Genomic DNA, 15,457 nt, shown 5'->3' with positions numbered 1-15,457 from the left:
TGTACTCCTTTGAACCAAAACTGGCTTGTATCCTTGCCCTGATATATTCTGTGTTTTGATATTCAAATGATCAATCTAGACGCTTGTCCTGGCCTGCTGTTTCAGGGTCAGGTGACACGAGCACAGGAAGCTGAGGAGAACTACGTGATTAAACGGGAGCTGGCAGTGGTGAGGCAGCAGTGCAGCACAGCCAGCGAAAGTCTGGAGAAAGCACAGGACACCATCAGAGAGCTCCAGCAGCAGAAGGTAAACAGACGCAGAAGCAGTCAACCTGCATTTCTCTGTAAAATCTTAACTTTGTTAATGGTTCATGACTTCTGTATCGGGGCTGCTTAAATGTGTGAAATCTTAAGTATCTTTTCTTTATTTAAATTATAAACATTAAGAAAAAAATAGGAAAACCACACTTGTAATGCTAAGATAAAGGAGGGTACAAATGTTTGTGTGGTTCTTAAGTTTAAAAAAAGAATTTGCTTTACTTTTGGGGGAAAAAGTTAATAAGTGATGATTATAAACATATAGCATAATTATGGGACATTATCCCTTTTCCAATTTTTTTTTCTTATAATTAGCATAAAACCCTGGAAATAGTAGGGGACAGATCACCTGGCACTGTACAAAGGTAGCAAAAGCCAAGACAACAGCAACCCCATTAAATCTGGCACTTCATCATGTCAACCTTGGTGCTGTGCTGCTCTGGCCTCCTGACCGCTTCCTGAACAGAAGTAATGTTCCAGGCGCCCTCCTGGAAAGACTGACTTAGGCTGAGCCAAAAAGGTTGAGAACTGTTTGACAACATCAGCCCCACTAGCAATTACATCCTTCCTGATCTGCGTTTGCTGCAGAGGGATTCCTCCTTATGCTCATCACATGAAGACTGAGCACTTAGGTGTAGGGGTACAAACCCTGCACCCTGAGGTAGCGGGGGCAATGCAAGCCTCATTTCAGTTGCATTAGCAATAAATTTACTGTCATAAAAATTGAGATAACATCTAGTTCCAGACTAGCTGTGTCTCCCAGATTCAAGTCTTTATGCTAAGCTACTGTGAGTCAAGCACTTCTTTGCCTGATGGCGGTTTCAAACTTCTCCTTTAGTTTGTGGAAGAAATTAAAGTTATCATATTTCTCTTTCAACTAAAAGGTCATTCTGTAATAAATTCTGTGTGGAGGCATAAAGGCTCTGTGTGACCTAAGGAGTGCAAATTTTCTTAATGATGTTGATTTCTGGGGTAAGATTCACAGAAGCAAGTTTTTAACATGAATTAAGTTACTACAACACTTGGTGTCTCAAGACTTCATTGGAAAATTGTTGAAATTTAGTTGTATGTAACACAAGAAACCAAAACATGAGACGTGTTTGCAACACAGTTACAAGGAATTTCAAAATATACATGCTACGCTTTATAAACCTCATGACCACTAATATGAGAATCAATAAGAGCCAAACAAAATTCATAATATAAAATGTCTGTATTTTAGATAGAAATTATAATACAAAATATACTCACTATAGGAATTCTTAAATATCTTAAAAAGCCCCAAATAAAGGAAATTATTTGCCTGAGTAGTTGTTAGAAAGTTATGTCAACAAATAAAGAAGAAAATAATACAATGGAAACATTAAGTTATTACAGATATGACTGAAACTGGTCAACACAGAAATTATGAAGTTTACAAATAAGTAAAGTGACAAGCTAGTGAATTTTTATACTTTATGTCATAAAGGAAACTGTTAGCTTTAAAACTGTTGTCCCATTTGTTTTGCTTCTTTGTATCACCTCTTTGATAAATTGAAATTAACATGAAATAACAGATAGTGAAAGCTCATACCATCCTGCTTTCCTCATTGTTGTTGTTTTCCTCCTCTTTAGTCAGTTCTGAACTTCTCTGATTTGTAAATGAAACACCCTATTGGCGTTGATTCAAAAATACTCATCATGACGGGGCAGCATGTCACAGCACCAGCAGGGTATTTTGTGTGACAAACACAGCTCTGAGAAATTCTTCACCCACTGCACTAAACATCTGTGTTTACTTACTTTATATACTAGGTTTGGTTTCATCTCTTCTTTCTTGCATTTTTGTATTTCTTTTGATAATAAAGTGGCGGCTAAGAGTCATATCATTATGAAGCTCCAACCTTGCAAAGCTCAGCAGCCTGAGACTAAAGCAGGTCAGTTTCTTATTGGGACACTTTTGATCAAATAAGGCAACAGTGAGGTAATGATGCTTTCTTCACAGAGGATGTTCACATCAAGTGAAAGATTAATGGGTCCTAGATTTTGTTTTGTTCTAAACATAGATGAGACCATCGTCAATACCACTGAAAGATGTTTTATTCAAATCAATTTTACAGTTAAAAAAACAGTATTAAGCTTGGAGCAGTCCAAATTGGCTTTATTGTAATTTTCTGATGAAGACGATGATGTTTGAAACCAGTTTTCCTTTCTATTACGAATATTAAAATTGTGTTCAATGACAAAAGTCTGTCAGATACTAACTTTTTTTATTGTGACTGGACTAACAGCTCAGATCACCAACACATTCTTTTCAGTTATATTCATTGGACTTACCTGACTCTAAAGGAGGCTTTCACAATGCATTTATCATCTCTAAACTGCACCTTGTGCTCAGATGGACTCTAGGGTCCCTCCATGGATATGTAAGGTATGGAAGCCCTAAGGGCCCATGTATTCACAGATACTATTTACTCCATTTTCCCATGATATCTAAGACTTGGTTCAAAAAAATTGATTCTCAGATTCAGATCGATTCTTTTTAAAAAAAATTCCGATATCAATTCATGTAATTCAAAGATCGATCTTTTAATATATATCTTTTTCTTCTCCTGGCAGATCCTTGCGCTACTAGTCTAGGACTTATGTCACTCATGCAGCCCTAAAGTTGACCTGAATTCGCCTCTAAAAGCATTTAGACTCTGATTCAAGGTTTAAATCTTATGCCCAATCATCTAATTTTGGGTATCTGGGTGTGTTATTAATATGAGCTGGATCTCCTCCTCAAACGTAAACCTCCACTGGTGCAGTGCAAGCAGCCGAGCTCTGCAGGTGAAGAGCGCTTAAGCTGCCGCTGCTACAGACCGGGCAGACTCACACACACAATAGTGATTGCTTGGGGTGCTACATTCAAGAGGAGCCAACCCTGACTGTTTTGTGAAACCCCCCCTTTACGTTGCTCCGTACAGTGTGCTTTATTTTACCACCCCCTATTCTTCCGTTTCACAGCCGCACAAATAACATATGGCCCCACTGTTTACAGCAGGGAAATGACAGCGCACTCAGTCATTTAGAAAGACTTGAGTAATAAACTCACACCTCAGGTAGATTTTCTACAAAGTTAGCATAATATAGCATTTACATCAACATACAATGTACATAATATGACAGATAACATGATGCATATTTATTTTTATAAGTGCTGTGGTTTCTGCCTTTAATTAAAGAGCATAGGTGTCTGCCTCTAGTACAAACCTCACAGACATCAGACAGACAGAAGTGTTTGATGGACGGACAGATAAACATAAAACACCACACTGTATGCACTATATCTGCAAATGTGACTATTACTACTACTACCACATTATAAGCTTCAGTGTAATTATACATCATGGACTTAATCAAACTTAGTTAAAAGACAAGAGTCACAAACAAGTTTGTGACTTATCTCTGTTAAAACAAACATGGTGGTACCTGGCAGCTCTGCTCCACTGAAGGAACCTCCAAACTTAAAAAGTATTTTGGATGTTAACACTACAAAGACGGAGGCAGACTAGACATAAAAGGCAATATCCAGGATGTACAAGATGGAGGTAAAATAGTTATATAAATACTATTAGTTTAGGGTCAATTTTTTTAATACAAACCCTAATATTTTTAATAATGTGCCTAGTTGGGACACTCTTTGTACTATTTCCAACTGATGTTTCCTGAGAATCTCTTAAATGTAGAAGCAACATAGGTTTTGTTACTAAAATATCCCCACATGAATCGATATTGAATTGAATCAAATCGAGAATCAAATTGTGTTAGGACCTTGACATTTGGAATCAAATCGATTCAGGCAATCTGTGGCAATACCCAGCCCTAATGATAACAGGATAAATCAACTCATTATCACGGGAAAACAAATGTTGTTATCCCATGATAACGCAAAAATTAAGCACTTATCACGAGAAAACCAGGTGGTATTAACAAAAATAAGTCGAGATAATGAGAAAATCAGGATTGTTAACTCAAGATAATGACAAAAATATGTCGAGATCACGAGAAATCTGACAGAAATTATTCATTATCACAGGAAAATTGAGTAAATCATATCTGAGAATATATGGCCCTTTAGGGCTTCCATAGTAAGGAGATTTTAGGGTTGTAAAAAGTTTTTGGTGAGAGTTATGTGGTATTTTGTCAGATGGTCTGGGTTTAGCTATTCCACTGCTTTTTCATATACTCCTGAAAGATACGGCCTCACTCAAACTAAGTTGTATGAATAGATTATGAGCAGGTGCCACTGCTGCAAAAAGATGCTACCAGTGAGCTGTAAACCCCCATACACAATTATTCAACATTAGTTTTTAAATACATCTATTGATATCATTAATATGGAGCTATATTTGTCTAAATAAAATAGGTTACTACAATTATGCATTGAGATTATTTATATTATTTATATTATTCACTAACGTACAAAATTGAAATACTGTACATTAGAAACATAGTTGTAAGTCCATTACTGGAGTTATGTATTACTTTATGAAACAAAAATTTTGCAAAGAAAAACAAAGAAACAATCCAGCTGTCAATAGTACAGCTATTAACTCATCTACAACAAACCTTAACAATAAAATAGCTACTGTTTATAAAATTAGCTGTACATAAGGATTTAACAAGTGTCAAAGAAGGGCCATTTAGTACTTTCAGTCCACATTGTGACACCAAATATTTTCTAATGTGCAAAGAGCACAAATGTGTCTTCTCTATAGACATTGGCAACTGTTTATAAGAAAATGTATAACTAATCTATGTTTTTTTTTCTATAAAGAAAAAATCAATCCTCCTGGTCTGTCAAACTGGGATTTTAGTTCCAATTCATAGTCAAATGAAAAGGTTCAAAGTTCAAAAGTCATAAAGAATCAAATAAATGCTTAGAAATAAAAAGATCCAAGACTTTGTTTTTGAAACATCGCATGAGAGCATTATGTTGGCATCCATCCCTCATAAGGGTTCACACGCCTCCACATACTCACACTCTTTTTTGAAAACTGAGACTGAAAGGCCAGAAATGACAAATCAAGACTCTTACACACGCGATGTACTCACCCAATTTCAATCTTTAGGGTTTTGCCTCGTAGGCAAACTTTCCACTCTGTGTTTTTCTGCTGTTCTTGCTCCTTTAACTCTGTAGATAGACTCTGATGTGGTGACATTGAAATGTCGAGTAGCTCTTTGCTTTCTGACATCACTCTGAGTCATCGTGGAAGCACCAACTTCATTTTCAGTGATTAACTGTTCTGTTGTTGGGTTGTTTTACAGGTTCTTATCGGGTTTAGTGACAAAATTGTGTTTGTGTCTTTTTAAAAATAAAAGGCTTGCACAGTTCTATTTAATGCAGCTCAGACAGTAGCTAAAGATAATAATGATTAATGCTAAAGGTGGTGCATTGTTTCAGTGCACTTAATTCGTTTGTGGCATGAAAAAAAATGCACCTGCAAGTTCTTTTTTTTTCTTCTTGAGGAGTTATCCCTCAGGACAAAATGGGAAACAAAATGAGTTGAGCATGACAGTATGCTCTCACTGAATTATGTAAGATTTTGAGGAGAAGAAAATAAAGAAACAGAAAGAGAAAGCAACACAGCAGTAGCTTGTGGTCAGATTTATCACCTAGAGCCTTTAGCCCTGTTTGTGCAGTCTTAAAGGTTTCTGTTTTGTTTGAGACCAAGTGATTCATGTTCACACATCTGCACACCAACAAAACCTAAAGAAGGTATGTAGACATCTATGTCATCCATATTACATATGCTTTTATACTCTTGTTTTTCAGTACACAGACCAGTTTGTGAGCAACCTGCAGACTCAGCTGGAGCAGTCCAGACTGCGTGAGGCCGAACTGCTTGGAGCGCTGAAGGAAATGCAAGACAAGGTCCTGGACCTGGAGAAGGTTGGCTAACACCATAGACTGTAGAAAGAATTGAACAAACCCCGTGTGACGTCAGTCGTCTGCTTACAATACGTGGGCCAAAACGGCTTTTGAAGCCCATTCATGGAGGCTTCCATATTGAAATTGCGTTCTCAGCCGAACGTAATGCTCGCCCACTAAGTGCGACTTCCTGTCAGCCTGCTAGCTAGCATTCCGGTTGACAGAAACGGAGCCTCTGCCTGCTGAGCTATCTGTCAATCAAATGAGATGCACCAATCAGCTTTTACCTTAAATATCAGCCAAACGATCGTGATAAAAAAAAAATTCACCCCCCGTACAGTGGGAGCACAATAAGACACTAGCTAATGAAACACATCTGTGTTTTGAACCAGGCTGTAAACCAGTTTATTTTGTGTCTCAAATCTGGCTGTTTAACATGTGTGCAGACGGAACTTCTGGTTTTCCTGCAGCCAGCCTCAAGTGGACACTCGCGGTATTTTTTAGGACCGGAGGTTGCCGCTTGGCTAACACGCACGCACACACACATCTATGTGTATGAGAGAGAAAAGAATAAGATAAGCAGAGACAGCAAATTACCTTCAATTACACAAACCTGTTGATGCATCACAGCTCTGATTTTCCTGATTTTTATTACCTGGAATTTGAGTTTAAAAGTCAGAAAAAATAGTTTGACAATAAGCGTTAACTTAATGATTTTTACAACATATTCATCCGCCTCCTGGTTTTAGCCATGCTAGCAGCTCTATTGGTAATGTCTTTTATTGTGATGGGCTGTGCTAAATCTGAAACTCCACTTGCAGGCACTGATTGTGAACAGTGGTTACCTAAGTACTGGTCAGGAGATGCTGGGAGGTCACAAGTTGCCTTCCAAATAAAAAAGCCAAATTTAAAATGTTTTCAAATAGTTAATTTTACCAGTTACCTGCTTTGTTGATGGTCTTTCACTCTAAACTTGACATGTTCATTTATCCAGAGGAGCAGCTGTCTGCCTGATGAGAACAACATGGCCGCTCTGCAGGAGGAGGTGAAGCAAATGAAGCTGAGGGAGCTGGAGACGCTGCGCTCATTCAGAGAGATGCAGGACACAGTCACTGAGCTTAACCAGCGCTGGCAGGTAACACACACACACTGCTGCTGTTTTGATTTAGATTGATGTAGCTTCCATGTAAATGAGCGCAGGTTGATCATTGATGAGAGTTTCATCTCTGCTCTTTGTGTTTTTGCAGCATCACATGTCCAGAGGCAGCAGCACAGGTGGAGGTGGCGGCCACTGGAAGGAGTCTCCTAAAAAGAACGCCATGAACGAGCTACAGGACAAACTGATGACAGCGAGACTGAGGGAGGCACAGGCACAGGCTGAGCTCAGAGAGGTCAAACTTAAAGCCCTGCAGCTCGAGAGCCAGGTCAGATATTCTGAATATTATTTTAAATTTTAAAATCAATACATTTTCTTTGTTTTGATTTAAATTCTTCAATAAGAGAGAATATGCTGTTTAGTAATGACAAAAAAAAATGTTAGAGCACTACTCACCCTCACTCATCCTTCTATTCTAGAACCAGATCCATAGCAAGCTGATTGGTCGCAACGAACAGGAGCGCTCCGCCCTACAGGACCGGCTCCAGATGCTGGCCAATCAGAACAAAGCTCTCCAGGCCCAAGTCAGCGAGATGAAAAGGAAGCAGGCCGAGTCGGACTGCAAGGTATGGATGAGAGAGCTGGGAGTTAAAGAGAGAGAGAGACTGGTCGATGAATAGAGCAACATCTAACAGGACCTTAACCATATCATTAATGAACCAATATAAGTGTTGATTTTCTGTAAAGAGACCCTATTAAGAGGCTGGAAATGACATTGACTTCTGGAGTGTTCAGCTATTAGACAGAAAATTTCATCTTCTTTCACTTGCTCTCTTTTCTGTTTCTTCTCCTCCCTCCTTCCTCATGTATGTAGAGTAAAGAGGAGGTGATGGCAGTGCGGCTGAGGGAAGCAGACAGTATGGCGGCCATGGCTGAACTCAGGCAGAAGATTGCTGAACTCGAGATTCAGGTCTGTGTGTTTTCATCTTCGCAGATTTTGTGTTCTATGTTTAAGTCAGTGATGATGTCTGTGAGCAGCTTGAGCTAAAAAACGTCATCCAATCTAAGTTCTATATACAATATGTGTTTTTTCAGAAGGAGGAGGGGCTGATCCAGGGTCAGCTCAACCACTCAGACTCCAGACAGTACATCAACCAACTCCGGGACCAGATAACTGAGCTCAAGAATGAGGTTTGGCACTCACCTACACTCATTTACATTCATACTTAGTGGCTTCAGCAGCTTAGTGGTAGAGGTGTTGTCTCTCGTCTCGTCGGGTGTGATCCCCAGCCCCTGCAGCCACATGTTGAAGTGTCTGGGTCAAGGCTCTGAGCCCCAATTTGCTCAAATGTTTAAACAGAATCACATTTGATTCAAAGAAAACCTAATAGCAGATTAACTACTAGCCTTGATGTACATGAAATTGAGTATTAAAGATATCTTTAAAAATGGACGTTGTAAACTCAGTGAGTCTCATAGTTTTGCATAAGCACACTGTATGTTGACATATACAGTGGTGTGAAAAGTATTTGACCCCTTTCTGATTCCTGAGTTTTTTGCATATTTATCACACTTAAATGTTTCGGATCATGAAACCAATTTTTATATATCACAAAGACAACCCAAGTAAATAGAAAATGCAGTGTTTGAATGATTATCTAATTTTTAAAGGGCGGGGGGGGGGCAAACCTATATGGCCCTGTGTGAAAAAGTAATTGCCCCCTGAACCTAATAACTTGTTGTGCCACCCTTGGCAGCAATAACTGAAATCAAGCATTTGCGATAACGAGTGATGAGTGTTTCTCATCACTGTGGAGGAATTTTGACCCACTCTTCTTCACAGAATTGTTTTTACCTAGCCATATTTGAGGGTTTTGCAGCATGAACTGCCGTTTAAGGTCACACCACAGCATCTCAGTTGGATTTAAGTCCAGACCCTGCCTGGGCAACTCCAAAACCTTAACTTAGTTTTTCTTGAGCCATTGAGAGGTGGATTTGCAGGTGTATTTCGGGACGTTGTCCTGCTGCATAACCCAAGAGCGCTTGAGCTTGAGGGCACATACTGATGGCCGGACGTTCACCTTCAGGATTTTCTGGTTGACAGCAGAATTCCTTGTTCCAGCAACCACGGCAAGTGGTCCAGGTCCTGAAGCAGCAAAGCAGCCCCAGACCATCACACTGCCACCACCATGTTTGACTGTTTGCATGATGTTCTTTTTATCAAATGCTGTGTTATTTCTATGCCAGATGTAACAGGACTTGAACCTTCCAAAAAGTTCAACTTTTGTTTTGTCAGTCCACAGAATATTTCTCCAAAAGTCTTGGGGATCATCCAGATGTTTCTTGGAAAATGTGAGACGAGCCTTTGTGCTCTTTTTGGTCAGCAGTGGTTTTGGCCTTGGAACTCTCCCATGGGTGCCAATTTTGCCCAGTGTTTCTCATGAACACTGACCTTAACTGAGGCCAGTGAGACCTACAGGTCTTCAGATGTCGTTCTAGGTTCTTTTGTGACCTACTGGATGAGTCATGGTTGCACTCTCAGAGTGATTTTGATTGGCCAACCACTCCTGGGAAGGTTCACCACTGTTCCTTGTTTTCTCCATTTGTGGATAATGGCTCTGACTGTGGTTTGCTGGAGTCCCAAAGCCTTGGAAATGGCTTTGTAATCTTTTCCAGACTGATAGATTCCAATCACTTTGTTTTTTTCATTTGTTCTTGAATTTCTTTGGCTCATGGCATTATGTGTTTCTTTTTGAGATCTTGTAGCCTACTTCACTTTGTCTGACAGTTTCTATTTAAGTGATTTTTTGATTCAACAAATCTGGCGGTAATCAGGCCTGGTTGTGGCCAGTGAAATTGAACCCAGCTTTCCAAAAACTGTGGTTAATTACAGTTAACTCATGATTTAACAAGGGGGGCAATTACTTTTTCACACAGGGCCAGAGAGGTTTGGATTTTTTCCCCCCTTTAAAAATTAGATAATCATTCAAACACTGCATTTTCTATTTACTTGGGTTGTCTTTGTGATATATAAAAATTGGTTTGATGATCCAAAACATTTAAGTGTGATAAACACAATCACTGAAATGGGGTTTACCTGAGTACAGTGAATGTGTCTCAAGTGATTGTAATATAAAGATACCTGTGTCTGGAAGGCCCAGTAACTGGCTAATCAGTATTCCTGGCTACCATTACACCATGTAGACACAAGAACACTCCAAGCAACTCAGAGAAAAGGAAGGTTATTGAAACGTACAATTCAAGAGATTGATACAAAAAAATCCAAGGCACTGAAGATCCCCTGGAGTTCAGTTAAATCCATCATCAAAAAAATGGAGGAAATATGGCGCATGTGCAAATCTGTCTAGATCCAGCCATCCTCACAAACTGAGAGAGCATGCAAGGGGAAGACTAGTGAGAGAGACTACCAAGACATCTATGACAAGTCTGAAGGAGTTACAAGCTACAGCAGCTGAGATGGTAGAGACTCTGCATACAACAACTGTTGTCTGGGTTCTTCACCAGTCAAAGCTTTATGGAGGCATGGCAAATCAGAATCAGAATCAGAATACTTTATTAATCTATGGGGAAGAGAATAGAAAACTCAGATAAAATCTTGACCAAAGTTTGCCATAAAGCATTTGGGAGACTCCATGGTGAAGTGGAAGAAAGTTCTTTGATCTGATGTAAGTGAAATGGTGCTTTTTGGCTGTCAGACAAGTCTGTTTGGCTGATGCTAAACGCTGCATATCACCACAACACATCGTCCCCACTGTGTAGCATGGTGGTGGCAGCATCATGCTGTGGAGCAGCAGCTTGCCATGGAAGGCTTATAAAATTAGAGGGTAAAATGGATACAGCCAAGTATAGAAAATAGTGTAGGGATCACATTTAGTCTGCAAGAACTACAGAACTATGAATAGGGAGAAGATTTATTTTCCAGTTTGACAATGACCTGAAGCATATAGCAAAAGTTATACAGAAATGTTTTTTAGCAACAAGTTGAATTTTCTGGAGTGACTTAGTCAAATCCCAGACCTCAATCCAACAGAGAATTTTTAGCTGGACTTAAAACAAAAGCTGTTCATACCTAATGTTTGCAAATGTTTGTTGTTTGCAAGAGGCAATAATGGATATGTATGACATATGTGCACATTTTTATTCAGGCCATCAAACACAGAGCATGATTTAAGTGCTTGATGTGTTAAAGGATGTGCAAAAATAAGAATTATAAGCATTATTTTGTGGTAAAAAAAAAAAAAAAACACAGTGAAATGAATGTCCTGCAGCCTTCCTGAGCAATACAGAAGAATCTTTTAATCTTGTAAACAGACATCACTTCAAACCAGGTGTCCGCACTCTTAGTATCCTACCTCCCAGCCCCACTGAGCATATTCTTATCATCTGGTGCAGATTCTGAAAAATGAGCAAGTTTCAGCCTCATATATGCGTGACAGACAGAGGGAGTTTTTTTCTTTTTTCTCTCTCTCTTTCTGTGTCAGTTTTACCCACAGCTGTGACTTCTGCACACATTTTCACACGCGCAGTCAAAAAATAAGTTTGGTAGCTGTAACTCTGTTATGGAGACCTGAAATTCTCCCCATTATGAAGTCAGGGTTTATTCATTCAGAGAGCTACTGTGCGTGACTATAGAGTAAGGGGGTGTAATGACACTGCCCTGATCTTTCACGCATCTCTGTCTTTCTTTTCATCTCCCCACCTTTTTTTATCAGAGCAGTGGTTTTATATGTCAGACCGAAACTTGCATGAGTACAATTGAGGAAGCAGTGAACAATTTAGAAAAATCTCAGTGTAGCTGTCTAAATGATTGAGTCATATTAACAGCACAAACAGTAAATAATAACATAACATAGATGAGATGTATTTAAGAAAACATTTACAAGTTATTTTTGCTTGTAAAACATAACATGTCAACATTGAACCATTTTGGTATACTTATGCTAATGTTTTCTTTAAGAATCCTGCTAATACAAAAAAAATGTATGTATGCATGCATGTTATCATAATAACAAAAAACATTTTTAAAGAAAGTGACCCTAAAGAGCTTGACAGGTGATGTTGCTGAAGCAGCTGTCACTCACCGTCAAACATTTCCAATGGTTAACCACTGGTTTCCCCTCCCCCCACCCTTCACTTAGCCTGAGTGTGTGATAGAAAAAACTAAAACCTCTGAGATTTGTCATGAGTCACTGTGGTACATGTACGGTTAACACGTTAAAGTATGCATATATACAGAAGTGCACATGTATGACATGTTGACGTAACTTCTGTAAAGAGAAACATGGAATGTGGCATGAACATGCAAACAACATCTGATTGTAGATTTGTAGCCTTGGCAGCATTTTTTTTTCTTCAGATAAATTTTGCTTCAACAGTTGGTTAAAGTGTTTTACTCACATTTAGATGTAGAGACCCCTCTGTCCTATTTACAAAACCTCAAAATGGTGAGACACTTTTTTTTCTCAAGAAACAACCTACAAAAAAAAATTCCCATCACCTGGGTTGAAATACTTTTTCGTCTCACAGATCTAAGACCAAATTTATACCCTATTTTCATTTCACTACTGGTGTTTTGAAACGTGAGAAAATGTGTTGATTATTAAAACATCAGGACAGATGTGAATGAGGGGCAGAACACTTTAATGACAGCAAACTCAGTGACTTAATCTCACTGCACGCTGCAGAAGTACACTACAGGACAACTGAGACTCTATAGAAACAAGATGATTGCAAAAAAAAGTCATTCTTGCAGAAAAGTCTGTGTTTCCCATTGGAAAAATACAGTGCATAATAACATCCCAAAAGCATCATGGTTACCCCTCTTTTTAAATGTATGTACCCTCTTGTTGATCTAGTGGTAGAGAGCATAAAAATGACTGAATGGATTGTATCGCTCCAGTTTATAACTAAATTTATCTCAAGATACTTTACAAAGAGGACAGGGTGTAGACTGTACTCTCTGTTATATTATTTATAAAGAACGACCCAGAATTAATCCACCCTGAGCTGTTGTTTTTTCAGAAGGGTTCATATTTTGCCTGTTTTTTTTCCCACAGGTGCCCTCCCCCACTCCCTCCACTCCACTCTCTGTTCATTGTTCTAGCCTAAATCAAGGCATAAAAGCTCCAAAATTGATCTTTAAAAAATGTAGCAATTTTTGTGAATATTTGCCACGCAGTTAATACATTCATCTGACTCCTTAATTAACCAAAACTTTGTTTCTGTGTTCAGATCAGGCTGTTGCGAGGGCAGAAGGCGGCCCCCAGCTCTAGGGTCAGTGGAGGAGGTGGAAGCACCAACTATCAGGATCTCTGCCTGGCCAGCCCTGCCTCCGCAGAGGGAGACTACCTGAGCTCAGACGAGGACCTGCTTCACAGCCCGCTGCCTCCAAATGCCCTTTACCCCTCCCTGTCTGGCCCGTGTCACCCGTCTCCCCGCCTGGACAGCGAGGGAAGCACAGACAGCGAGGCAGAGGAGCAGGTGCGGACACACCCAGACCCTCAGCAGCTTTACGGCAGCATGGTGTGTGCCGAGGCGCTGGATAACTGAGGCCGGGAGGACACATGGATTGGATTTCTCTGAGCAAAAGAGACACTGTAGCCCTACAAAATAAAACTCCAACCTGAAACTTGGACTGTATCATCCAATCCAGCCTTCCTCCTCCTCGGCCTATCCAGTGTTTACCTGTAACTTGATGCAGACATAGTGACATTCTTCTGGACCTCCTCTGATTATCACTCCCTGCCCTCCCCGCTCCTGTTTCTGTCTCCACACTCTGTCTCATCATATTCCCCTTACAAAGAGGTAATGTAAAACCTCTCTTCTTGTTCCCATGTAAAACTGCCCACAACAATACATATCCATTCAAACACAAACATGACACAAACAAACAGAGAGCAAGCAAGATGGCTGCTGTTGCTCCAGATCACCTGGACCTGAATCTGTGACTGTGACAAAGAATGAAACACAGGTAGACAGAAAATAACTCAATAACCCCCCATAACAACATAATAATAGACACCTTACACTCTGTATAGTCTGTCTACCTGTACATGACTCTCCTCCCTGATTGATTCAGGGTTAAAAAATGTCTCTATCTCCTCTTTCCCTTTTTATGTCTCTCATTCAGAAGACTAAAACAAAAAAACTATCAGCCATCGAGTTACCTCTGAGTAGACCAAGTGTTTAAAATACGATTAAAAAGGTGATGAGTATGCAGTGTAGGATTCTGTACCTATATACTGTATTGATATCACAGGATGGAAACATGAACACTTTAACATACTGTACATGTGTCGTATGTATCAGAGATTGAGTTATAAACAGCTCATGTCAGAACATATTCACTAGAACACACTGAAAAGGAAAGAAGAAAACAAGTGTTGCCAAATGTATTGTTTTTTGTTTTAATTATTTATATGTTGTAATTTATTTTGATATATTTTTTTATTTTCTTTTTTTAATATATATCTATATGAAACTATAGGAGCATAGAGACACCGACAGAGGCCAAACTTTACCCACCGTCCTTTGTGCCAACAAGTCACCTGTGAGTGTTTCAGAGATGGAAAATGTGCTGCTATGATTTTTGATTCACTTTCTCCATTTCTTTCTGTTCTTTTTTTTTTTAAATTATTGTCTTTGTGATCTGCAACTTCCTGTTAATTCTGACACTGATTATGAAACCAGTGGTTCTCAACCAGTCTGTCCTCAGGACCCACCACCACCTCCTTTAAGCGAAATCACCACCCAAATTTCTGAAAATGTTCAACCACTCAAATTTTTTAACGGAAAATGTTTCTGTTCGGACCTTATAGCATGTCCCAACTTCACGCAACTCAACAAAATCACTGACTCCTATTTTAGTACCCTGACAGCATGCAAGCAATGCAGCGCGATGCAGTGCATCGTTGTTGCCCCATCCCTTGCATTGAGATGGGCAATGAACAAGGAAAGAAAAGGGGAAGAGATGAAGGTGCATCAGGAGTTTCAGATAATATTCCCTTGATTGTCTTTGACATTTCTTACTCAACAGAGCTTGCTAGCTTGTTTTACAAAATGGGGACATTTGAGTATTAATAATATCTGAGTTTGAAATGTTATGGTCTGAGCTAAGCTTGAAAGCAGATGAATTGTCCAGATTCCATGTCTGTCTTCAGGAAGATCCATCTTGCAAAGCACTGCACT

The 15,457-nt window shown here is 39.4% G+C and overlaps 1 protein-coding gene across 1 annotated transcript in view; it reads left to right on the top strand.

Moving 5' to 3' along the window:
* Positions 1-15,386, top strand: part of evi5l (ecotropic viral integration site 5 like) — a 51,885-nt gene extending 36,499 nt beyond the window's left edge. Inside the window, exons 13-20 of the mRNA XM_041785997.1 lie at positions 106-246; positions 6,058-6,174; positions 7,148-7,288; positions 7,401-7,577; positions 7,729-7,875; positions 8,124-8,219; positions 8,345-8,440; positions 13,502-15,386. Coding sequence (XP_041641931.1) covers positions 106-246; positions 6,058-6,174; positions 7,148-7,288; positions 7,401-7,577; positions 7,729-7,875; positions 8,124-8,219; positions 8,345-8,440; positions 13,502-13,819 — 1,233 coding nt within the window. The 3' untranslated portion in view covers positions 13,820-15,386. The remainder of the gene's footprint in view (positions 1-105; positions 247-6,057; positions 6,175-7,147; positions 7,289-7,400; positions 7,578-7,728; positions 7,876-8,123; positions 8,220-8,344; positions 8,441-13,501) is intronic.
* The last annotated feature ends 71 nt before the right edge of the window (positions 15,387-15,457 follow it).

The sequence above is a fragment of the Cheilinus undulatus genome, linkage group 4 (assembly GCF_018320785.1).
Source record: "Cheilinus undulatus linkage group 4, ASM1832078v1, whole genome shotgun sequence".
Classification (NCBI taxonomy): Eukaryota; Metazoa; Chordata; class Actinopteri; order Labriformes; family Labridae; genus Cheilinus; species Cheilinus undulatus.
This window is presented reverse-complemented; position numbering and strand designations above follow the sequence as displayed.